Raw genomic sequence first — 26,106 nt, forward strand, 5'->3', positions numbered from 1 at the left:
TTCGAGCCCCACGTTTGGCTCTGTGCTCACAGCTGAGAGCCTGGAGCCTGCTCCGGATTCTGTGTCTCCCCCTGTCTCTGCCCCTCCCCTCTCACACTCTGCCTCTGTCTCAAAAATAAATAAAACATTAAAAAAAAAAAAAGTGCGGATTTGAACAGGTATTTGTACACCAATATTCCTAACAGTTTGATTCACAATAGCTTGAAGAACTTACGGGAACAGTCTTGAACTGTACCCTTAAAGCGTTTACGATGGTAAAGTGGGTCACCTGGCTGAGAAAGACCAACCTCCCGGAACAGGCAGTAGGAAAGAGTAAGGACCCCCCTGGCTCAGGTCACCAATTGAAGGTAAAACCAGTTGAACCAGTTATAGGGTGTTCTTCAGGAACATTCAGCTTTCCGGTGGCAGTTGAGAAGGGCAGGTTGGGTTCACCTGGCATGGGGATTTGCCAGGTGGACACCGCAAAGGAAGGGGAAGCCAGGGTGCCATGAGGACAGTCCCCCAAGGGCAGCAGGTGTGCACCGCGAAGCTCTGTGTCTGGCTCAAGCAAACTCCTCGCCCGTGTTGCCGGCCAGGCCCTCTCTCTTCGGCCCTGGGATCCAGATCCTTCCTTCCTGCGATGCTGTTGGCTTCCCCTTGCGCCCAGCTCCCTGGGTTCCCACGGAAGGGAAGAGTCCCGGGCAGGTGTACTAGGTATTTAACCTTCATGGCCCTCGAGGGCCATGTTCGACTGTTGTTCCTGTCTTGGTTTGCTCACGTGGGCAGGGAGAATTCCGCGTGGTGATTCAGGGCCCCGGGGCGCCTTGGCGGTCGTGTCGCGGCCCCAGCTGCTTCTCTTGGATCCTTCGCTGCTGGTCGGAGACAAGGGGAATAGGAGGGCAGAGAGGCTCACCCAGGAGAAGTGGCCTACTTAAGGAGTCACGTGGTCCTTGCCCGCTGCAGAGGGGGCGGGGGACTGGGCAGTGTGTGCCCAAGATGCGCCCGGATGGCGGGCGTACTCACGGTGCCTCTGTCGCGAGGGTCGGGCGTGTTCGGTGAGCGGTGGGATCCACCTGGGGGGGGGGGAGGCGAAGGCTGGAGGGCACGCAGTGCTAAGGCCGGGAACGGAGGGTGGGAAGGAGTCACACAATTGTAGCCAGGGAGGGTCCTAGTGGGGAGCTCTACACACAGAGCTGGAACTGATGAAGCCCAAGGTGGAATGCTCCACGGGGCGCCTGGGTGGCTCAGTCGGTTAAGCGTCCGACTTCGGCTCAGGTCATGATCTCGCGGCTCGTGGGTTCGCGCCCTGCGTGGGGCAGTCAGCACCGAGCCTGGAGCCTGCTTCCGAGCCTGTCTCCCTCTCTCTCTTGCCCCTCCCAGACAGGTGCACTCTCTCTCTCTCTCTCTAAATAAACCTTAAAAAAGTTTTTAATTTCTTTTTTCTTTCTCTTTCTTTCTTTCTAGTGTTTATTTATTTTGAGAGAGAGAGAGAGAGAGAGAGAGAGGCAGGGAGGGGCAGAGAGAGAAGAGGGAGAGAATTTGAGGCAGGCTCCTTGCTTGTCTGCACAGGGCCCGATGCAGGACGGGATCTCAACACACAGTGAGATCACGACCCGAGCAGAAACCAGGAGTCGGAAGCTTAACCGACTGAGCCACCCAGGCGCCCCCAGTTTCTTTCATTTTAGAGAGAGAGCACGTGCAAGCAGGGAGAGGGGCAGAGAGAGGGAGGGAATCTTAAGCAGGCTCCGCGCTCAGCGCGGAGCTGGAGGCAGGGCTCGATGTCAGCATAGTGAGATCATGACCAGAGCCCAAACCCATGGTCCAAAGTCCAGGGCTCCACCGACCCAACCACCCAGGCGGCCCTGAAAAAGTTTTTCTGCACATACAGCACTCTTTCTCCTTTCACACTCTGGCCATGTGCCAGGTTCCGGCCTAAGCTCTTTGTAACTATTCGCTCATTTATTCCTTCTAACAACCACATGAGGCAGGGGCTCCCCCACGATCCCATTTTACAGGCAAGGAACAGAGAGGTGCCAAAGGAACAATCACCCGCGCAGCGCCAAACTGCGAATAGGGAATAGGGCGGTACTGGGATGAGAACTCAGGCCACGCTGGCGCCCCCACCTCGGGAATCTCCCAGTCCCCTCACTCGTTGAACACTCACTGGGCACCCCACCACGCGCAGGCGCTGAAGGAGGTCGAGGGGGTCAGTGGGTGCAGGCGGCCGGGACCGGAGAGGGGTCGGGGTCTCCGGCCCGAGCCCCGAGGCCGCTGCGCTTGGCGGGCGGGCGGGCTGCGCGGGTGCTCGGCCCGGGTCGCAGCCCGGAGTAGTCCCGCCCCCGGGGACCGGGCACCTTTGCCGGGTCACACGCTGGCGCCGCAGCCTGGGGGCGGTACCTTGTTCCTGCTCTAAGTGCTGCGGCGGCCTCGACAAGCCAGTCGGAGGGCCAGCCGTTAGCGGCTGCCAGGCCAACGTTGGGGGGCGATTCGCGCCGGGTCGGGCGGGCGTGGGGGGACTTGGGGGCGCTGTCGGGGGCGGCCCTGCCGCGGAGGGACCCCAGGGGCCGGGGGACCACCCCGCTCTCTGCGCACCCCCGCCCTGCCCCTGCCGCGGGGCCCAGCACCCTCTCTCGAGGAGGGGGAGTGGCGCAGGAATCCCGTCGGGCCGGATTCCTCACCGCCAGGACAGCAGCTGGCCTCGGAATTTGGCCCCCGGCGGCGGCGGGGGCTGGGGGGAGAAGCGTCTGGCCACAGCCTCCTGGGGACCCAGAAGATCTTCCAAAGTTGCCTTCCCCTTTCTCCTTCCTTCTCTCGCGCTGCCCCGGTACGGGGCATGCTGAGAGGCTCTGGGACCGGACAAGGTCACACGGAGGGCCGCCAGTGGGGTTCCACCGACCTCTGAGTGGCTTCTTCAGGCCGGCTGGGGTTGGGGGGCTGCCAGCTTCCTTGCTTCTAGGTCGGTGGGGACAGGGCGAGGGGCACGCGGGCTGGGGATGGGAGGCCCCTCCTAGCAGGAAGGAGCCAGACCCTGGGCTGGGAGAATGGCAAGTGGGGTTGGCACAGCAGTGGCCGTAGCATCCTGGGTCAGCACGGTCACTCACTCCCACCTGTGACCCTGGATCTCAGCTTACCCATCTGCACAGGGCATCCCTGGATCCTGCTGGTCGTTCTACACAGAAAGGAGAGCCGTCCCAAAGCCACCTGGCACCGCAGTCCAGCCTCAGAGCCCAGGGCTGACTGAGGAGACAGGAGCCCAGGAGGCTGCAGAGTCTGAACCAAGGTTTCTGGACCTCTAGCCCAGAAGCCTCCTCTCCGTGGTATGACTTTCATCATACGTAGGATCTCTTAAAAAATGCATTTATTGTGTTACAAAAGTAATGCATGCAAGGCACACACACATACACACACACAAAACAAAAAACCACAGGGCAGGTTTGCATCAAATTTGGAAAGTGAGTTTGAAAGGCCTGCTCTAAAACCCAGGCTCTGGGGGCACCTGGGTGGCTCAGTCAGTTAAGTATCTGACTTCTGATTTCAGCTCAGGTCGTGATCTCATGGCTCATGGGATGGAGCCCATGTCGGGCTTGGCACTCAAAGTGTGGAGCCTGCTTGGGATTCTCTCTCCCTCTCTCTCTCTGCCCCTCCTCCGCTCTCTCTCTTTCTCTCTCTCAAAATAAATAAACTTAAGAAACCCCACCCCCACAGCTCTGGGGACACAGCATGTGCTCTGGGAGGGCCGTAGGGAATCACTTCCCATAGCTGGATGGCCACTGCCCAGGTTCTCCGACAGGGATCTCGGGAAGGCTTTACCAGCCCGTAGGACCTCAGATTTAGATTGCTGCTGTCAGCTCTAAATAAGGACAACCAGATTCTCACAGAGACAGATGGCCAGGCTCGAAAGACGTTCTTCACGCTATGCCCCTTCCCACGGTCACTTGTGAACAGTAAAATGATCTTGTACGGGAACTTTTGCATGTGGGATACAAGCATCGATTTGTTCAGCGTAAGGCCCATATTGCCAGAGTTCCCTCGGGCCTTGCTCTCCTGGTGGCACCTGGGATGCGTTGCTACAGGTGCATCCTTCCTGACCACAGGTGATTATGGTCTCCTCCAGCCTCTGGGAATCCAGCTAACAATCAGTTGAAGAGCCCAGCTACCCTTTGCGGGGCCCTGACTCTGTGGCCAGCCCTTTCTCTGCCTGCATCAGTGACACTCCCCACCCCCACACCCCTGCAATAATGCTCTAGGGTAGGAACAATTATCTTCATCTGGCTTAGAGAGGTAGGTGACTTGTCCAAGGCCACACTGTGAGTGGAGGCACAAGATGCAAAGACAGGTTTTTACCCTTAATGCTATACTCAGGGTCCCTGCAAATGGAGGATGGCGGGAGGGAGGGCCTGTCCCATCCGCCAGACACGTGGGCATTCAGGTCACCTGCTTTCCTTAAACCCTCTGGGACCTAGGCCCTGCCTGTGGCCTTCATTCACTGAGGCTGGGTGCATGGCAGGAGGCCACCGAGGAAGACCACACTAGCTCTCAGTGCTCAGAGGCCTCCAGGAAGCTGCCGGGCCTGCCCAGTCTCGAGCTAGCTGGCAGAGCATCCTGGGGTGGGGTCCAACCCAGGTACTCCATGAAGGGGCCCAGTTCTGTTACTCTGCCGGCGGGGGCTGAAACCCAATCGTGAGCATGTAGGATTTCAGCCTGTTGGCCTGTGAGTACTCACATCAATATTTTAAGGCTCGGAAAGGAAGTAAGGGAGCCTGGTCCTGGGGGCAGCCTGGGAGGGGGTGGTGAGCACAGCCCAGCCGGCTCTCTAGGGAACCCCCACTGCGCCAAGCCTCTGCTGCTTCCTGGGCCAAAGGTGCTTTTGGTGCTGACAGCCAAGGCTCCCCTGTATTCAGAGCAAGTCCTGGTGGGTCCCCGGGTTCTGCCCTTCCTAGCTGCCTGCTGGAGATGGAAGTGTTACACTCACTTCATTGCTATAGTTCCGAAAGCCCAAAAATGGCGCATAATACAGGTAAAGGACACGGCATAGGGTCTGCTCCTATCAAGTGCTTGACAAACGGTCCCTCCATTTCCAGGGAGGCAGACTCAGAAAGCCCTTCCTTGGAACAGGCCTTGCGGTTGCACTTGGTGGCAGGGCGGTGGCCCGTGGGACCCTGGTCTGCCTAGTGGCCCCGGGGACTCCCCTGGCCAGTCCCTCAGGCCAGAGGAATCAGTCTGCGGGAATGCCTGGGACTGGACAGGGACCTCCCGATCTACTGTCTCCCCGAATCCCTATTGCTCCTAAGGCCGACCACCCACACCCTCTTTGTCTGCTCTCAGAATTCAGCATCAATCAGAGCTTTTGGAAATTTTTTCTTCCTTTTTTTTTTTTTTAAGATTTTATTTTTGGGGCACCTGGTGGCTCCGTTGGTTGAGCGTCCGACTCTTGATTTCAGCTCAGGTCGTGAACTCACGGTTCGTGAGATCAAGCCCCACGTCGGGCTCTGGGCGGATAGCACCGAGTCTGCTTGGGGTCCTCCCTCTCCCTCGCTCTCTGCCTCTCCCCGGCTCGTGCTCTCTCTCTCAAAATAAACAAACATCAAAAAATAAATAAATAAATAAATAAATAAATAAATAAATAAATAAATAAATAAATAAACTACAGTGTAGTGGAAACATAACTTTGATGTATGGCACCGGGAAACCAAAACGTTCATTTGAGTCACTTCACTGTGATACTTGCTTTATCGCGGTGGTCTGGAACCGGACTTGTCTGGTCTCTGAGGCATGCCTGTGATCCCCATTTTACAGCCGCGGAAACTGAGGCTCAGTCCCAAGTCATACAGCTACTTAGTGAGGAGCCAGAACTTCATCCAGGCAGAAATATTTGACTGTCTACAAGCAGGGCCTGCTGGTCAAGATCTCTCCTGGAAGTCTCATGTGGGGAGGAGACTGACAATACACAATAAACAAACAGGGGATGAGGGGAGAGGCACAGTGTGGCAGTGGGGGGGGGACAGTGTTGCTATTGCTATTCTTTTTTTTTTTTAATTTTTTTTTCAACGTTTATTTATTTGTGGGACAGAGAGAGACAGAGCATGAACGGGGGAGGGGCAGAGAGAGAGGGAGACACAGAATCGGAAACAGGCTCCAGGCTCTGAGCCATCAGCCCAGAGCCTGACGCGGGGCTCGAACTCCCGGACCGCGAGATCGTGACCTGGCTGAAGTCGGACGCTTAACCGACTGCGCCACCCAGGCGCCCCCGCTATTGCTATTCTTTATTGGACCGGGAGCCAGGCGTAGCTGTTTTCCTCATTAACCCGTGCGGCCAAGCCTAATGATTGGTGCACTGAAGGCACTTGATAAAAATGGAAAATGAACCCTTCCTACCACCTTCAACCCGGTCACATTTCACTTCCGTCCGATACACAGACATGTGGGCTCAACACCTTTTTTTTTTTTTTTTTTAGTAAACTCAATGCCCAGCGTGGGGCTTGAACCCCGAGATCGAGAGGTACACGCTGCACCAACTGAGCCAGCCAGGCGCCCCTCGGACTCAGCAACTTTGATACCCCAGTCCAGGTGCCGGACAATCATTCAGATTGTTTCCAGCCTTTTCCAATTACGGATGGTGAGGCAGTGGACAGTACGACGATGCATGGGGGCTTCATGCTTTGCAGGACTGCTTGGGAGAAAGTCTTGGGAATGGGGTTGCCAGGTCAAGGGTCATGAGCAGATTTATCACTCTGGGTTTCTCCTTGTGGATTGTGATGGGTCTGGCACTTTTCTTGAGTGCCTACTGCACGCCAGACCCCGTCTTCACTATGCATCCTCACAGGTGACTCTGGAAAGCGGACTGCGTGGAAAATGCCTTCTCAACCCTCTAAAGCCTTGCTCAAGAGGCAAGACTGGGGAGGCTTCCCCTACTTCTATGGCGGAATTAGTCTTTTTTCATTGTAAAACCTCTTATTTTAGCGTTACTCTAGGCCAAGCTTCCTCAGTCTCCCCTCTGGTAGTTTTGCCCCAGCCCTGAGGGTGGGCCCTGAGTGGCCAAACGAAGGATGAGCTAATGAGAGCTACATTCAGGACTTTAGCTTGCCTGCAGGGGAGGGAAGTTTTATATCCTCTTGGAAGTAATGCTCTTTCTTCACACAAAGGAGCGGGGACACCTGCCCTTGCCTCTCATCTTAGCCGAGGGACCTCAGCTGAAACACGCAGACCCTGCAGGACTCAGTCTCCACGTCTATAAACGGAAGCAATAACAGATAAAACTTTTCCAACACCTTTAATAAGGCATCGTTTTCCTCCCACAGGGAACGGCAGTCCCATAAAGGCGCCTGTGGGTTCTAATAGCTCAAACCAGCAGACGCCAGGGTTATTTCAAACAACAGAGACCCAACCCTTACTTCTAACGCCCTTTCCTCCCCGCCAGGTTTCTGGCATTCCTGAGATTACTAGGCGGGTGCCAGGGGACAGGGGGACAAAAGGTCTGTCACCTGGGTAGGCCATGGACACGGTCCCACCCCTGCAGTGTTATTTTTAGACAAAGTCCTTGGCTACTTTATCTAAATGGCCTGACTGAAGACCTTGAATTTTCAGCTTTTCAAACATCCAATGGGACTCCCACCCTGCTTCCCTTCTAAAACGCCCAGGCTACTCCCAGGTCCTCAATTCAGTGTACAGGCCCACCTCTACAGCTGTCTTGTCAAAGCCCCCTTTTCATTATAATACTTTTGTTCAAAAAGTCCACTTTTCTTGGAGCAAGTTCAGCCAAGCACACACGATCTAAAAAGAGATGTTTGCTTCTGGCCGACTGTGAAATCCCACACAGAAGCCATTTTCTGTAATCCAGGCGCTTAATTTCCTAAGCAGCCTGGGAAACCTCTTGTCCCAGCTCACGTCCCGTAAAATAGGATCTGTAATTTTTATATTTATCTGTAACCCCCTACCAGAAAGGATCGGGGCCACGGGCTCAAACAGGAGTGAGGGACAGAGGCCGGGGTGGCCAACTGGAGAAGGGGCCCTCGTCCCCCTCCGCGGGCAAAGGTGCGTTAGTCACGGTCACGCGGCTGCCTCCTGCGCGGGGGCGGGCGGGGCGCGTCCACAAAGCCAGCAGCCCAGTGGCACTCACCTTTGGCCAGTGATCCGCGTGGCTGCGGCGGCCCCGCTGCGGGATGCCGCCCCGCCTGCCCCGAGCCTTCAGTGCACGGCGTCCTCAGCACCAAGGACAGGGAAACTGAGGCTGAGGGAGGGACCCCTCCCCCCGGAGGGCGGGGTCCCTTGTTCAGCCTTGAGCCAATCGCCTCTGCCCTGTTTTCGGACCCGGGGAAAATAATTCCTCCGGCTCTGGGTTGTTCGGAGCGCGGCCACGCCTCGCAAGGAGCCGAGCCGGCGCTGGGAAATGTTATAAAAACACACCCACGGAGCAGCAGAGAGAGGTGCCTTGCCCCAAGGTCATGCAAAAAGAGAAGCCAGCCTGCAGGCACTAGCTTCCTGCCTGCACCCTGCCAGGCCCCGGCTTCAGATGTCCTGGGGTTCCCAGGGGTCCGAGCAAAGTTTCGGCTCCCAGAGCCAAGCCCGGGCTGCCCGAGGCTCAGGGGCCGGAGGCTCCCACCGGGCCCCCGCGCCGCTCTCCGGGCGCCCCCGCACCTCAATTGCCGCTCTCCAACCCGGCGACCCCCGGCTCCGGCTCCACGCCCCCGCCCCCCGCGCCGGCCCCGCCCCCCGCGCCGGCAGCGCCCGGGGCGGGGGGCGGTGCCGCAGCCAATAGGGAGGTGGCGTGGAGAGGGCGGTGGCGGCTGTGAGGCCAATCGGCGGCGGCCGGCGGCCAATCAGCGGCGGGCTCGAGGGCGGGCTGTGACGCGGGCGGCGCTCCTCGTGCGGCGGCGGTATAGGAGCGCGCGCCGCGGCCAGCGGGGCCCGCCGAGCGTCTCAGCCGCCGCCGCCGCCGCCGCCGCCGCCGTCCGCCGCTCGCTCGCTCGCTCGCTCCCTCCGCGCCGCCGCCCCGCGCCCGCCCGGCGCGCCCCCAACCGCCGCTCCCGCCCCCGGCCGGCCGGTCAGCGAGCCGGCGAGCGGCCTCCGCGCCCGGCCTCCGTGAGGGGGGCGCCCGGCCGGACCCTGAGCCTCGCTCTCTCGCGCTGCGGCCGTCCGCGCCTCCTCGGCCGCCTGCCCGGCATGAAGACCAAGTTCTGCAACGGGGGCGAGGCGGAGCCCTCGCCGCTCGGGCTGCTCCTGAGCTGCGGCGGCGGCGGCGGCAGCGCGGCCCCGGCGCCCGGCGTGGGGCAGCAGCGCGACGCCGCCAGCGACCTCGAGCCCAAGCAGCTGGGCGGCCCGCAGCCGCCGCTCGCGCTGCCGCCGCCGCCGCCGTCGCCGCTGCCGCTGCCGCCGCCGCCGCCGCCGCCGCCGCCGCCGGCCGACGAGCAGCCCGAGCCTCGGACGCGGCGCAGGGCCTATCTGTGGTGCAAGGAGTTCCTGCCCGGCGCCTGGCGGGGCCTTCGCGAGGACCAGTTCCACATCAGTGTCATCAGGTCGGTGGCGGCGCCCCGCCGGGGTGGGCGCGCAGGGCGGACGCGGGGGAGCCGCTGGCCGGGGCGGGGGCGGACCCCGTGGGAAACCCAAGCCCCCCCCCCCCCCCAGACCTTCCAGAAGACCGGCTGTTAGAACGGATCCCGGTTCCACGCGAAGACAGGTCTCCTCCGAGCAGAACAATACCGTTGAATCATCACAAAGTGCGTTTTGTGCAGAAGCTCATGAAACCTTGCCAGGGGAGGCCCTCCCTTTGGGGTTCAGGGCCTTGAGTGAGGAGGGATGTTGTGAGTGGCTTTAAAAGAAGACCCTTGGTGACTTCACTGCCACTTCCTCGCGTCCACGACTTGCTCCCCGCCCCCGAAATTCACTTGTTCGTGTCCTGGGGGTAACATCTGCTCGTTCCCCGCTAACGCTGCTCAGACGTAGGGGTGTCTTCGTGGTCCGAGTTTAGGAGGTGTGGCTCCAGGAATGACGAGGAGCGAGGTGGAAAGGTCCTCCCCTTTTCTTAAGCTAAAAATATGTAGCCATATATTTAAATGACCGAAAAAATGTCCGCGTGTGTTTATTCAGACGGAAGAGGAAAAGGGGCTGCCTTGATTTTTGGGGCCACTCTGGTCGCAGGAGATGACCGTCTAACATTTAGCGTGGGACCTATTTATTTATTTATTTATTTATTTATTTATTTAAAAAAATTTTTTTTAATGTTTATTTATTTTTGAGACAGAGAGAGACAGAGCGTGAACGGGGGAGGGTCAGAGAGAGGGAGACACAGAATCCGAAACAGGCTCCGGGCTCTGAGCTGTCAGCACAGAGCCCGACGCGGGGCTCGAACTCACGGAGTGTGAGATCGTGACCTGAGCCGAAGTCGGCTGCTTCACCGACTGAGCCACCCGGGCGCCCCTAGACCTTTAAAAGTGCTTTTCTTTCTCTGCCCGTCTTCTTTTAGCTGGTTGACTAGGCTGAGTGTAGTATCTGGAAACTGGCCGGCTGCCACTGATAATCCCCAACTCCAGTTTTAGTCATTTGATTCCTTTTCTGTGCCCAGTCTTGCAGCAGAGCTTCACTTCCTTGTTGTGCCTCTGGCCCCTCTCACGGATTTGCTTACGAGCAGTAGGAGCCAAAGGTGGGAATCAAAGGAGTTTGCCCAGTGAAAGGTTTTTTATATTTTCATTTTACTTATTAAAAAAAAATTTTTTTATGTTTATTTATTTTTGAGGGAGAGAGACAGAGTGTGAGCAGGGAGGTGCAGAGAGAGAGGGAGACACAGAATCTGAAGCGGGACCCAGGCTCCCAGCTGTCAGCACAGAGCCCCACGCGGGTCTCAAACTCACCAGCCGCGAGATCGTGACCTGAGCCGAAGTCGGACGCCTAACCGACTGAGCCACCCAGGTGCCCCTACAATGACAGTTTTAAGCAAAACACAACAGCTTAACTGACCAGTGACACTCCCCTGAAAGGGCCCACAAGGGAATGTCTTAAGGCTGGATCCTGGGTGTCCGAACATCCTCACAGGCAACACGCAAGAGCACTGGGGCAGGAGTGGGGTGCCAGAGACCCAGTCTCTCAGACTCTGACATCAGCGAATAGCCACTGACCTCCAGCCCCTCTAGGTTTCTCGTTTATACAGACTGATGATTACATGGCCTGGGATGATCTCTATCACCCTTTTCTTTGAGAATTTTCAGGCCTACCTGAATGTGATAGTTTTGGAGACACTTTCATTAAAAAAATGAATAGGGGCACCTGGGCAGCTCAGTCGGTGAAGCGGCCGACTTCGGCTCAGGTCATGATCTCGTGGTTTGTGAGTTTGAGCCCCGTGTCGGGCTCTGTGCTGACAGCTCAGAGCCTGGAGCGTGCTTCGGATTCTGTGTCCCCTCTCTCTCTGCTCATGTTCTCTCTCTCTCCTTCAAAAATAAATAAACATTTAAAAAAAATTAGTAACTGTTACTGTAAGAGCACTGAAGATGTTTTCTTTTCTCCAGGAATTGGTCCTCGCAGAAGTAGTCTTGGAAGCTCTCCTTTCTGTTTAGAGGACCTTTTAAAACTATGGTATACATTGCCTCTTAGTCCTGTTTTCTGCAATAGAATGTAATTATGGAATGGGTTTAATGAGAAAAGAGGTGATTTAGCACATGGGAAGTGGGTGATGCCTAGCTTTAAAAAGGGGCAAAAGAGGTGGGCGCCTGGGTGGTTCAGTTTGTTACACATCTGACTTTGGCTCAGGTCATGAGCTCTTGGTTCTTGAACTTGAGCCCCTTTTCGGGTGAGCTCTGCTTCTCTCTCTCTCTCTCTCCCTCCCTCCCCCCCTCCCTCCCTCCCTCCCTCTCCCTCCCTCCCTCTCCCTCCCTCTCCCTTCCCCCTGCCCCCTCCTCCTCTCTCCCCCTCCCCCCTCCCCCCTCTCTCCCCCTCCCCCCTCTCTCCCCCTCCCCCACTCTCTCCGCCCTCCCCCTGCTCCTTGTGTGATTCTGTCTCTCTGTCCCTCGCTCACTTGTGCCCTCTCTCTCTCTCTCAAAAAAAGGTGGGGGGCAAAAGAGGCAGTTCAGAGCGAGGAAAGGGATTCCTCTGGGTCCAAATCCAGCGGCCCTCCACAGGCAGGTGGCACTTCCTGTGTCTCTGGCTGTGTTATTGACACTTCACAATCTTTCAGCTTTTTACTGAGTGCTGGTCTGTCCGCAGGGGTTTATCAGACCTCACCACCTCAACTCAGTCCGTCTAGTCTGTCCCACGTTTAACCCTTTTGCTCCTTCCCACCCTGGAATATGCTTTTGCTGCTTTCTGTCTTGGAGTTGTAACAGCAGCTGGCCAGAGCTGCAGGACCACTGCCACCTTTGCACTCCCCCAGAGGCCCCTCCTCTGCCTGCAGTGACAGCTGAGACCTGGTGAGCCGCTTTTGCCTTTTACGTTCACACCTGCTGTCTCCTCTGTTTGCTGTTTCTGAAGCCAGGAGTCCAGGCCTGCGCCCTTGCTTAGACCCTGTACCAGGAGGCACCTGTGGATGTCCTTGCACTTTGGGTCCCCCCCACCCCCATCCATTCTATATCTTGTTGCCCGGTATTTCTCAAATATTGTTATTCTTGTTTAAAAAAATTAAAAAAATTTTTTTAATGTTTATTTATTATTTTTGAGAGAGACAGAGCACAAGTGGGGAGGGGCAGAGAGAGAGGGAGACACAGAATCCGAAGCAGGCTCCAGGCTCCGAGCTGTCAGCACCGAGCCCGACACGGGGCTCAAACCCATGAACTGTGAGGTCATAACCTGAGCCAGAGTCAGAGGCTCAACTGATTGAGCCACCCAGGCGCCCCTGTTCCTTTAGCTTTAAAAGTTTACTGTGGCTTCCTGTAGCTGGAGATTAAAATCCAAACTTGTTGGCGTGCTTTCAGCTTGGGCCCCAGCCTCCCTTTTTAGAGGGGTTCTTTCTTGTTGTTGTTGCTATTGTTTAAAAATCGCTCTCCCCCCTTGCCAGCAACAAGGAACAGGGAGCTAGTTACACTGGACCCTGCGTTTCCTGAATGAGCTTTGTGTTTTCAGTCTCCAGGCCTCTCTTTGCGCCTCTACTCTGCTTGGCAGCCTGTGTCTGCTTCTAAACTTCCTCCTTCGAGGCCTGGCTTAGGGAGAAACAGAATTAATTTCTTCCCTGTTTGTTTGTCCTCCATAGCACTTCATATACATACACACCTTCACGGCAACAGCACTTACCACATCTGTGTGTTTATTCTTTGACTCCCATGTTAGATTGAATTAATTACTAAAGGGCATTTTCTGTTCATCCTCGTGTCTCCAGCAGTGGAATAGTGCCTGACTCGTGGTAGGCACTGGATTTTAGCTTAAATTGGCCTCTTCACTGTCCTTTTAATGTGATTGATGGCAGGGGTCTCTGTAATCAGACTGTTGTTTGCTTGAGTCCTTTAGCAGTGGTATAGGGAAAGATAAGAATTACCATAACATAGGGGTGCCTGGGTGGCTCAGGAGGTTAAGCGTCTGACTTCAGCTCAGGTCATGATCCCACGGATCGTGGGTTCGAGCCCCAAGTTGGGCTCAGTGCTGACAGCTCAGACCCTGGATCCTGCTTCAGATTCTGTGTCTTGCTCTCTGCACCTCCCTGCTCGTACTCTGTCTCTCTCCCTTTCAAAGATAAATAAACGTTTAAAAAAATTACTATAACATAGAAATTGTCATTAATAAACTGACCGCTCAAAAATTTTGTCCATGCCCAACTGTCGCAGCTGAACACTAACTTTTGTCCAGGCCCATCAAATCAAGTGTTTGTTATTATCACTCTTGTTGCTGATTGATAAAAGTCACAGTCGGTTGTGAAATGAAATTGCAGATCTCTGCAAGATTTCCTGAAGTTTGCTGGAAGAAACGCTTGAGAGCTGTTAAAGTTTCACACATACCTGTTGACACAATATATCCCACAGACCCATTAACAGTTGAAAATTGATGGGGAGGATGATACCATGAGCCCTTCACAATAGAATCATTTAAACATCAAAAAACAGAGAGAAGCCCTTGAAAAGACTGGCCAAGTCCGTAGATGTATTTGCAGAATGATGCGATAAAAGTCAAACAGGGAGTGAATTATGGTTTATGGTGTCATCATTAACTTTTTGGTAAAATTATGCCAAAATTCCCTACCTAATTTCCTTTTTATGTGCACAGTTGCATTATAACTTATAAATAACTTTTAGTTTCATTTTCCAAGATGTTTCATTTACATTTTGTTTTTACTGTTGACTGTGAAAATTTGGTCCCTTAAGGGGTCTTACTTTTTTAAAAAATTAATAAACTTGGAGCATAGGACTGGCTTAGTGGAGCATGTGACTCTTGATCTCGGGGTCGTGAGTTTGAACCCCACGTTGGGCATAGAGCTTACTTAGAAAAAATAAACTTAATTTTTTTTAGAACAGTTTTAGTTCACAGCCAAACTGAGCAGAAAGTACAGAGAGTTCCTGTATACCCCAGTCCCCCACCCCACCAAAACCTCCATCACTGTTGACATCGCCCCCCGCCCCCCACACCAGAGTGGTACGTTTGTTAAAATCCGTGAACCTACATCAACACGTCACCGTCACTCAAAGTCCATGATTTACTTTACGCTAAGGTTCACTTCCAGTGTTGTGCATTCTGTGGGTTTGGAGAAATGTATGATGATGCATTTCCACCATTGTAGCAACCTGCAGAGTAGCGTCTGTGCCCTGAAAGTCCTCTGTCCTCTGCCTGTTTATTTACCCCTCTCTCCTCCCAACCCCTTTTCTCAGATGTCGTATGATGGGAAGCACGAAGCATGTAGCCTTTTCGATTGGCCTCTTTCACTTAACAGCCTGCATTTAAAAGTCTCCTTCGTGGCTTGATAGTGTGTGTCGTTTCAGTACTGAACACTATTTCATCCGGATGGACTACGGTCTGTCCGTTTACCTACTGCGGGACACCTTGGTTGCCTCTAAGTTTCAGCAGTTAGGAAGAAAGCTGCTGTAAATATCCATGTGCAGCTTTCTGTGCGGACATAAGCTTTCTCCTCTTTTGAGTAAATATGAAGGGGTGCGGTTGCTAGCTCGAGGGGTAAGAGCATGTTTCGTTTTGTTAAGATACTGCTGGTCTGGGGCGCCTGGGTGGCTCAGTCGGTTAAGCGTCTGACTTCAGCTCAGGTCATGATCTCACAGCTTGTGAGTTTGAGCCCCGCGTCGGGCTGTGTGCTGACAGCTCAGAGCCTGGGGGCCTGTTTCGGATTCTGTGTCTCCCCCTCTCTCTGCCCTTCCCCTGTTCATGCTCTGTCTCTCTCTGTCTCAAAAATAAATAAAAACATTAAAAAAAAAAAAAGATACTGCTGGTCTGATCTCCAGGGCTGCTGCTCCGTCGTGTCCCGCCAGCTGTGAGCGAGAGCTGTCGCTCCGCACCCTTGCCCGCATTCGGGGTCAGTGGTCTAGATTTGGGCCACTCTAATAGGTGTGAGCTGGTGTCTTGTGGTTTTAATTTGCAATTCCCTGAGGACATGTGATGTATATGCTTTCTTGTCCTCTGCCTGTCTTCTTTGGTGAGGCATGTGTTTAGGGTTTTTGCCCATTTTTTAAGTTGAGCTGTTTATTTCCTTATTGTCGTGATCAAAGGGTTCTTTGTATCTTTTGGCCGATAGTCATTTACCCAGTGTGTCTTTTGCAGGTATTTTCTTCCAGTTTGTGGTGGTTGTCTTATTTTCTTGAATGACGTCTTTTGCGGAGAAGTTTTAAATTTTAATGAAGTCCAGCTTATCAATTATTTCTTTCATGGATCATGCCTTTGGTGTGGTATCTAAGATGTAATCACCATAACAGGGTTGTTTAGGTGATTTCCTGTTATAGTCTGGTTTGTCGTTTTGCATTTTACGTTTACATCTAGGATCCATTTTGTGTTACCTTTGGGGAAGGATGTAAGGTCTGTGTCTAGATTTCATTTTTTAAATGTGAATGTCTAGTCATTCCAGCACCATTTGTTAAGGCTGTCCTTTCCCTACTAAATTGCCTTTGCTCTTTGTCAAGATCAGTGGACTGTATTTATGTGGATCTATTTCTGGGCTGTGCAATCTGTTCCATCGATCTGTTTGTCCATTGTTTTGCCAACACCACACAGTCCTGATTATGCAGCTTTGTAGTAAGTCTTGAAGTCAGGTAGTGTCAGTCCTCTGACTTTGTTCTTCTCCTTTAATGCCAGATTGGCTATTCTGGGTGTTTCGCCCCTCCACGTAAACTCCAGAGTCAGTTTGCCAACATTGGGATTTTGATTGGGATTCGTTGGATCTACACAAGTAGGGAAGAATTGACATCTTGGCAATATCGAGTCTTCCTATCCATGGGCATGGGATATTTGTTCATTTTATTTAGTTCTTTGATATTTTTCATTAGAGGTTTGTATTTTTCTTCTTATAGATCTTGTTCGTATTTTGTTACATTTATACTTCAGTGTTTCATTTTTTGGTTGCTGATGTATGTGAGAATAGGTTTTTGATTTTAATTTGTACTTGTTCATTGCTAGTATAGGGGACACTGATTGACTTTTATGTTAACGTTGTATCCTGCAACCTTGCTATAATTCTTATTAGTTCCAGGATTTTTTTTTTTTTTTTTTTTTTTTTCAGTCTAGCCTCTTAGCTTGTCCAGCTCTGATACCGATGCCCATGTTCTCCTTCTGGGTTTTTGCCTGCAGTGGAACCCTGGCAGCCAGCCTAGCCCCCTCCACTATCTCACCATCCTCTATCAGCTGGCGGAGAATCTTGTCCTGCCCTTGGACAGCCCTTGTCTTTAGCTTTTCAGGGGTCTGTTTTGTATCCACAACGAGGTTGTACTGTACATGTCTTTCATAAGTTATGCATGTGTGTAAGCAAGCTCTGTACCCAACCTGGGGCTTACACTCACAGCCCCCGAGGTCAAGAGTTGTATGTTCTACTGACTGAGCCAGCCAGGCGCCACTCCTGGTCATTCATAACATATTTACACATCTCACTGTGGCCGGTGCTTTTTCTGTTCAGTGTCCCAGTGACCCAGGGGCTGATGATGAAACAGTAAGACAATAAGGCCTGGGAGGTCCATGTGAGCTAGGAGTGATGTGGGAGCCCTTTGTGGAGAAAGTGGCAGCACCCCTGAACTCTGCAAGGTGCAAGAACCTCTCTGGTGAGAAGAGCAGGAAGAAGCATGCTACCTTCCAAGGATGCTAAGAATAGTGGCTTGAGGGGCGCCTGGGTGGCTCAGTCGGTTGAGCATCCGACTTCGACTCAGGTCATGATCTCACAGTCTGTGAGTTCGAGCCCCACATCAGGCTCTGTGCTGACAGCTCAGAGCCTGGAGCCTGTTTCAATTCTGTGTCTCCCTCTCTCTCTGAACCTCCCTCGTTCATGCTCTCTCTCTGTCTCAAAAATCAATAAAGGTTAAAAAAAAAAAAAAAAAGAATACTGGCTTGAAATGGGTATTTTGGGGGGGGCGCCTGGGTGGCTCAGTCAGTTAAGCATCTGACTCTTGGTTTCGGCTCAGTTCACGATCTCACGGTTCGTGGGTTCGAGCCCCACGTCGGGCTGTGCACTGACAGTGCGGTGCCTGCTTGGGATTCTCTCGCTCTCCCTTTCTCTCTGCCCCTCCTCTGTCCGCTGTCTTTCTCACAATAAATAAGTGAACTTAAAAAAAAATCGGTGTTTTAGGAACCCTTTCTGTGGGACATGTGGATTACCACGATTGGGTGGTGGTTGTGGTGGTGGCACTAAGGGGATGTAGTGGGTGGAGAGCAGGGATACCGCTAACCATCTTACAGTACAAAGGACAACCCCTCCTTTTCCTCCAGCAGAGGATTCTCAGACCCCAAGTGTCAACATTGCCAAGGTTGAACAGCCCTTGGAATGCGAGGCTGAAGACCAGCTTTCCTCTTTCATCCGTTTGGCCCACTCTTAACACATGCACCTTTGCTTTACCATTGCTCCTGGTGAGCAGCTGGCATTACCTGATCATCACAAAAACCCCTATCAGATGCTCCTGCATTATTTTATGGTGAGAAGACAGGCTTAAAAGGCATCGAGTAACTTGCCCAAGGCCACACAGCTGTCTGGGAGCCAGCAGCTCACCAAGGTCAAAGGCTGTTCTCTTAACTCTGCCTCCAGGCTCGGGGTTAAGGCATCTGTTCCTGATTACCACACACTGATGCTGGCATTTCACTCTAGTTTTGTTTTTTTTTCCCCCTCCACCTGAGCTATGATTATTTCAAGTTGAGTTTTAGATGGTCAGAAGTTTTGCAAAAATCCACCCCCCCCCCCCCTTTTTTTTCCTTATTCCGTTTGTGCTCCAAATTCATTGGCTGTTTTGGTATTTCACTGTCTTCTATTTTCTATGTATCCAGTCCTTTGTTCTTGCCAGTCCTTTCTCTGTGGAGATAGTGGTTGTGTTTGAATTCCGCCCCCCCTTGCCCCCCAGTCATTTGACTTTGAGAAAAAGTGAAACCTTTTGTTTCCAGGCGGCGAGCCCCAGGGAGACTGAGTCTGCGTGCTGGACTTGACGCCTAGTTACTTGTGGATAATTTGCAGACATTTCAGGAGCTTTTTTGCTTTTTAGCAAAATACGGTTGGTTAGGTGCGGATCAGATAACGCCCCATCTTAGTTTAGCAGGTGAAAATCTTTTGTTCAAGATTTCTCTGGAGCAGGCAGGTTCTTGGGTTGATCATTCCCTGAACATTGAGCTGATACACCTGAATATGAATCCTTTTCCAAACAATTAAAGATATACAGATGTTTTTGATGGATGAATGGATTAGCAAAATGTTCCATTTACATACAATGGAATATTTGTTAACCTTAAAGAGAGTCTTTTTTTTTTTTTAATTTGAGAGAAAGCGCACACTCGAGCCGGGGAGAAGGGCAGAGGGAGAGAGAGAAGCTTAAGCAGGCTCCATACTCCGTTTGGTCCCATGACCCTGGGATCATGACCTGAGCCTAAATGAAGAGTTGGACACTCAACCAACCGAGCCACCCAGGCGCCCCTAAAAGAAGGAGGTTCTGACACATGCTACCACAGGGATTAACCTTGAGGACATGCTGAGTGAAATGCTTGCCAGTCACAAAAAAGACCTATATTGTACGATCCGACTTCTGTGAGACCTCTAGCGTAGTCATATTCATACACACAGAGTAGATGGTGGCGGCCGGGGGCGGGGGGGGGGGGTGGGGTGGGGGGAGAATGGAGTGCTAGTGCCCAATGGCTCAGTTTCAGTTTTGCAAGATAAAAAGAGTTGTGGAGACAAATGGTGGTGGTGTTTGCAAAAACAGTGTGAATACACTTAATGCCACTGAACTGTGCACTTAAAAACGGTTAAGGTGGTAAATTGATATGTGTATTTTATCACAATTTAAAGATTGGAAAAAAATAGGGGTGCCTGGCCGGCTCTTGATTTCAGGGTTGTCAGGCGAACGTGAAAACCACTACACTACGGAAACCGTTGACTTCAGGGTTGTAAATTCAAGCCCTGCGTTGAGTGTAGGGATTACTAAAAATGAAGAAGAAAAAAGGGGCGCCTGGGTGGCTCAGTAAGGTGAAGCACCCAAATCTTGATCTCAGCCCAAGTCTTGATCTCACGGGTATGAGTTCCAGCCCCGTGTTGGTCTCCATGCTGAGCTTAGAGCCTACTGAAAAAATAAAAATAAAAAATAAAAACTTAAAAAAATGGCTGTTGAAAAATTGGAAAAAAAAGGTATGTAGATGTTTGCCATTAGGAATGTCATATTTCAAGACTTTGGGCACTCCACTAAGTTGTATCACTGTAGCATGGAATTTTCCTTCTTAGACTGCTGTGGAATAAAATAGGAATTAAGTGACCTCTTTGAGACCTGCTAAGTCTACAAATAAAGGATGCGAGCCAGTTTTAAAGCTATTTAAAAATGTGTTCCTAAAATAAAAGCTGTATTACACAATAAACCCTATCTAGCGAAGTGATTATACTCCAAAATTTTAGAAGAATACACTCTGTAGCATAAAGAGTCGAAAACATTGAAGCCACTCCTAGATGCAAATGCAGAGACTAGCTCAGAAGCTCTCTCTTATATGTTTGCCTTATAACTTGTAGTTAAAATTTGTTCTTCAGCAAAATCTCCCAACTACTTCTTTTTAAATTTTTTTTTTTAATTTTTATTCATTTTTGAGACAAAGAGCATGAGTAGGGGAGGGGCAGAGAAAGGGGGAGACACTGAACCTGAAGCAGGCTCCAGGCTCTGAGCTCTCAGCACAGAGCCTGACGGGGGACTCAAAGTCACAGACTGTGAGATCCTGACCTGAGCTGAAGTCGGACACACAACCGACTGAGCCACCCAGGCGCCCCTCCCCAGCTACTTCTTAACCTACAAACTGGTACTTGAATCTCGGGATGTGACATTCGCCAAGTGCCCAAATCTGTACTAGGTATGCCAGCTTCCTGATGCTGATGTGTTAAAATGGGTCACATGATGCAGCCCAAATAAATCACATCTACTGGACTGTTAAGCTTTTTCCCTGGGGCTGAGAAAGTTTTGATGATCTCATTGACTCCAGTCTGTCTTCCTTTTATTTATTTTTATTAGCAATTTTGTTTATGATTTCTCCTTTTTTTTTTTAGATGTTTATTTATTTTGAAGAAAAGAAAGAGGGAGCGAGCAGGAGCAGGGAAAGGGCAGAGAGAGAGAGAGGGAGAGAGGGTCCCAAGCAGTCTCCGCATTGTTAGTGCAGAGCCCAACATGGGGCTTGAACCCATGAACTGTGAGATCATGACCTGAGCCACACCAAGAATTGGTGAGCCACCAACTGAGCCACCCAGGGGCCCCTTCCTCCTCCTCCTCCTCCTCCTTCTTCTTCTTCCTCCTCCTCTTCCTCCTCCTCCTCCTCTTCTTTCTCTTCTTCCCCTCCTCCCCCCTCCCTCCTCCTCCTCCATTTTATTATTTTAAGTAATTTCTACACCCAGTGTGGGGCTCGAACTCACAATTGTGACATCAAGAGTCATGTGCAGACACCCCCTGACTTCCTTTCACATGTAGAGTGTATTTAACACGCTATGTGAACTTTACAGAGCAACCAAACTTGAATAACAGTTTTCGTGGCCAACACCTGATGGTAGCATTCGATGTTTTTGGCAAGGTGGGTGGAAAGTCTGGACAGATTTGCGAAGTGGCCTTTGTTTCCTCTGTTTGTGCTGTGGAACCAAGATGACAGCTCGCTCCTGTCACTTTATGCCTGGAGAGGGGGTGAGGAGTTTACGGGCGGCACTGTCCTGTCCCACGTGACAGTCCGGACAGTAGAAAGCAGAGGGGTAACTTTCCAGCTGTGGCAGCAGTAGCCGCCTTCCTTTGCTTCCTCTTATGGTTGGGTCACTTCAAGCGACGTGTTCCCTGTGTTTCTTTAAATTTTTTTTTTTTTTAACCTTTATTTATTTTTGAGACAGAGAGAGACAGAGCATGAATGGGGGAGGGTCAGAGAGAGGGAGACACAGAATCCGAAACAGGCTCCAGGCTCCGAGCTGTCAGCACAGAGCCCGACGCGGGGCTCGAACTCACGGACCGCGAGATCATGACCTGAGCCGAAGTCGGACGCCCAACCGACTGAGCCACCCAGGCACCCCGTTCCCTGTGTTTCAAAGGGGAGCACTTCGGCCACCGCTGGCCTCTCAGGTGAAAAACAGCTGTGCCCCAAATGGTGACGTCAGTGGCCTTGTCTCATTTACCTCGTAGTGGAGAAGTGTCCATTTTCTCTCCCCTTCCTTGACGATTTACACTTTGCCAGTATATTACGTCTGGGAATTAATTGTGCTTTATGGCTACATGTTAGAGTAGCCTGTTTGAATGGTGAGGGCCTAGTAGCAAATTAAGAGGAACTTGATTTATTTTGTGCACTGCTGGGTTTTGGGGTTTTGCGGACTTGCCCCGGGGTGTAGGTAACATATAAATTTCCCTGAGCTGCTTTACTGTCTAGCAGCCTAGACTTCTGTTGGAAAGGGGTGTGCTACCAGCTCTGGAACAATGGAGCTGATGTAGAGAAAGACAAGTTGGGAGAGAAAAATATCTAGTTCTCTGAAGTTGAGGGTTGGAAAATTAATCAAGAAGCAAATGAGCTCTTATTATAGATAATGGATAAAAAACATTTAGTCTTTGTTAAAGGCCATCAGGAAATGCAGGGCTGAAAAGGAGGCCTGGGCATAACAATCCTGAAAAGCACCCAGAATATTATCTGTTATGTGACATGAGGCACGAAGTTTGCAGTAAAAGCTCAATGAGCTGGGGCCCAATTTACTGAAAATTTTCCTTATTCTTCTTTTTTTTTTTTTTTAACTACTCTCTTGTCCATAAAATCAAGTAAAGGGTTAGACTTGTGCTTATCAAACTAGAATACCTATGTTAGTACTCCGGCCACCGTGTAATCTTATAAATCTCCCCAGAAAGCTAATGGTATTAACAGATTCAGAGAGTAGTTTGCATTGACCAGCTGTGTTTGTTAAAACAGAAAAATGGTATATTATGGAGCAGAAGAGAAAATGCTGCCTGGATATGTATATAAAAGTTTGCACTTATGAGAAAGCAAACGTGTTTCTTACCTGGCATTCGAAACACTTTGATGGGAGAGTTTGAGAAGTTATGGTTTAAATGGTATCCCTGGGTTCTTCTGCTTTAACACTCTTTTCTTTTATGAAAAAGTTTTGTTTTTTATTGAAGTATAATTAACATATAGGGTTATATTAGTTTCAGGTGTACAACGTAAGATTCAACAATTGTGCACATTATTCAGTGCTCACCATGATAGGTGTGGTCTCCATCTGTCACTAAAAAATGTTATTATAATATTATTGACTCTGTATTCTCTGCTATACTTTTCATTTCGGTGACTTGTTTATCTTATTCTTTTAAAAGAAAATGTAAAAGTAAGAAGATGCAAGATTATCTAAGAGTTAAAAACATTCCCTGTTGTGCTTTGGAAGCCACTCAGGTCTGAGTTCCCTTGTTGTTCTTGCCTCTCTAGTTCTGCAGTGATATTTCATGTTTAGATCAGCAAGGGGCTCAGATCGTTAATAGCTACATCATATTTGCAAGTTATATTTAAGGCAGGAATGGAGGGAGGTATGAAGGAATTTTAGATTTTCAACAAGAATGTTCCGTTAACCTGTAATTGTCTTATGGTTAGGATGATACTTCTTCGTACCTACTTGATGATTAACCAGGAAATTCAATCAAGTGGGCTAGCTCCCTCCCTGAGCATTCCTTTTCTTTGTGAAGTGATTACAGAAGACAATGGGAAAGAACAAGGGTTATTTTTTTTTTTAATTTTTTTTTTCAACGTTTATTTATTTTTGGGACAGAGAGAGACAGAGCATGAACGGGCGAGGGGCAGAGAGAGAGGGAGACACAGAATCGGAAACAGGCTCCAGGCTCTGAGCCATCAGCCCAGAGCCCGACGCGGGGCTCGAACTCACGGACCGCGAGATCGTGACCTGGCTGAAGTCGGACGCTTAACCGACTGCGCCACCCAGGCGCCCCGGGTTATTTTTGTTCATGTTGTTAAAAAAAAATTTTTTTTTGAGTAGGTAATCTGCGTACTGGTTTTCAAATTCAGACATGAAGGGGTGTGCCGTAATTCTTTCTGTCGCCTCTGGCCCCAGTGCTCCTCTCTCGAGGCAAGCAACGTTCTTAGGTTCTTAAACATTCTTCCAGAGAGATGCTTCACATGTGTTAGTATATTTGGGTGTACTCATTCTTTCAACAAATATTGAGAGCTGCTCTGGGCCAGGCAGTGTGCAGGGGGCTACGAATATGTAGCCTCCTCCTCTTCTTTAAAACTTACAATAAAAAAAAAAATGTGAACTTACAATAGAGCACCTTTTTTTGTGTGCTGAGAGCAGCACGATATCTCAGAGATTGTTTTATATTGGTATTTATTGAGCTGTCTTATTCTTTTAAGTAGGGACATGATGTTGTATTTTAACTTAAATATTATTCTGATATTTTCATGATAGTTCAAATACCAGAGCTTCTGTTTTCTAAGGTAATCACTCTAATAAAAAGATTGCATGTATTAAGTGCCTACTATTGCCAGATACTATATTGATCACATTCATCTCAGTTAATCTGGGTAGCGGTCCTAGGAGAGAGGCGTTCTTAGCCCCGGGGTCCCAGAGAGGTCGAGTAGTTTGCTGGAAGTTAAAGTGTTAATTAATAGTGTTAATAATCAGCCTCCTGTCTGATCTTCTAGTCTCCTTCCCATTGCAGTTCCCACACAGTGTGATGGTTCTTCCTAATATTCACTCAGATATGCACTTCGGTTTTGGCAGGAGGTTATGTTCTCCTGTCCCTGTTATCGCCCAGATTTTTTGTGATCAGTGGCTCCGTATGACAGCACCCATTGCTTGTCAGGTATGTGCGCAAGTATCCAAGGACTCTGGATGACCGTGAGTGTGTTGCTCGGTCCTGTGTTTGAGATCGGTAATGACCAAAAGATATTGCCACCCTCACATCCAATCAGATACGCCGGAGCGTTAGAAACCTGTGCAGGCATACATCCTCTTACAGTCCGGGACCAGGTGACATTTGTGTACGTTGAGAGCAGGGGCATGTGGGGAAGCCCAAGAATCTTGCAGGTGTCTCTGACCCTTTTCAGGGACCCCACGTCACTAATGAAAACTGCAGACAGATCTGGTGTATGGGTGGCCCTTTGTCCATTTGTGGACTGTGAATAAAGAAGCCTAGGGTTCTGCAGGGCGTGTGTATGATCAGTGGGCAGGCAACTCGTGCCTAAAGTAATGGTCGTAGTTTGACTTTTCCCTGCCCATGTGCTATTGAAAATGCCGTCTTTTCGGAGTCTTCCTGTCTGACTCTCTTCCTTTTCCTGCCTTTGTATTTGGCCAGCTGGCTCAGTGGCAGAATTCAGCGTGATGCGCTGCGGAAGCCCCCTCGGGGGGAGACGGCCATAGCTACTAAGGCAGAAGTTAAAGACTTTGAAAAGCCAGGAGAGTGCGGACAGCATGGGAGTCTGTAGGAGGAGGGCAAAGGGCAAGAGCGGTGGGTGTTAGCAAACTTCCATTCCCTGGACTTTATTCTGGAATGTTTCTCTTGACTGTTTTTACAGTGTCCTGGGTGCCAGGACGGCGGAACCCCGGCAGTGGGAGAGGGGGAGAAGAGAAGGTGGTGGGTTCTGTGTCTGTGTGAGAGTCCTCTCCTACTGGCCTCAGACTTGAAGGGAGGAAGGAAAAGTGGCAAAAAAGATCTGTGGGGAGGAGAAAAGAAGTATCTGGCCAGGCCCAGAGAGGAAAGGACCCCTGGTAGTAGTGGTGGGGCAAGAGTAAGAATGGACATGTGAAGCTGGGACTCAGAACAGCCGTGGAGAGGTTTCCGGAAACTGGGTAACTTTCTCATTCTGCAGCTCTTACTGATGTTTCTTTTTCCAGATCCGAAAACCAGAGCTTGATTGCTCTTAGGGTCTTCCAGTTCCCCTGGAAGTGTTCAGTCATTGGGAGCAGATTTTAACCAAATGATGGTGGCCGTAGTTAAGACACAGAAGTTTAATATTAAGAGGATGGTTCAGGTAAATCCATGAATGTTCGGTCCACAGTGAACTACTTAAGGCAAGTTGGTTATCACTGGTTTAAAGAGAAAAATAACAGCTTTGTTAGGATACCATAAAGTGCACCCTTTTAAATTGCACAGTTCAGTGGTTTTTAGTATTTTTAAAGGGTTCAGTCATCACTGTCTTTTCAGAACATTTTCATCACCCCAGAAATAAATCCTGTACCATTACAGCAGTCTCTCTCCATGCTCCCCTTCTTAGCTCCTGACAACCACTAATCTATTTAACATCTTATGGACAGGTAGTGTCCTACAACATGTGTGGACTTTGTGACCGTTTCTTTCACTTAGTATAATGTTTTCAGTGTTTGTTCATGTTGTAGCATGTATCACTACTTTGTTCCTTTTTGTGGTTGAATAATATTCTGTTGCATGATATTCCACAGCTCGTTTATTCATTCATCAGTGGGTAGACATTTGAGTTTTTCCATTTTTTGGCTATTGGGGACATCGTGTACAGTTTTTGTGAGGACATATGTTTTCAGTTCTTTTGGGTGTATATGTCTTAGGAGTGGAATGGCTGGGTCAGGTGGTGACT

At 50.6% G+C, this 26,106-nt stretch overlaps 1 protein-coding gene across 11 annotated transcripts in view; it reads left to right on the plus strand.

Annotated features, from left to right (window-relative positions):
- Window positions 1–8,880: 8,880 nt before the first annotated feature.
- The window catches only part of CHKA (choline kinase alpha), a 63,056-nt gene continuing 45,830 nt past the window's right edge, over window positions 8,881–26,106 (plus strand). For 2 of the 11 annotated variants that reach the window (XM_086676726.1, XM_086676728.1), the window contains exon 1: window positions 8,882–9,491. In XM_086676726.1, coding sequence (XP_086532852.1) covers window positions 9,139–9,491 — 353 coding nt within the window. In that variant the 5' untranslated portion in view covers window positions 8,882–9,138. Of the gene's footprint in view, window positions 9,492–26,106 lie in introns of all 11 variants that reach the window. The other 9 variants (XM_086676731.1, XM_086676732.1, XM_086676721.1 and 6 more) reach the window with 7 other exon arrangements.

Source organism: Puma concolor, chromosome D1 (genome assembly GCF_028749965.1).
Source record: "Puma concolor isolate L17-30 chromosome D1, mPumCon1.1.hap2, whole genome shotgun sequence".
NCBI lineage: Eukaryota > Metazoa > Chordata > Mammalia > Carnivora > Felidae > Puma > Puma concolor.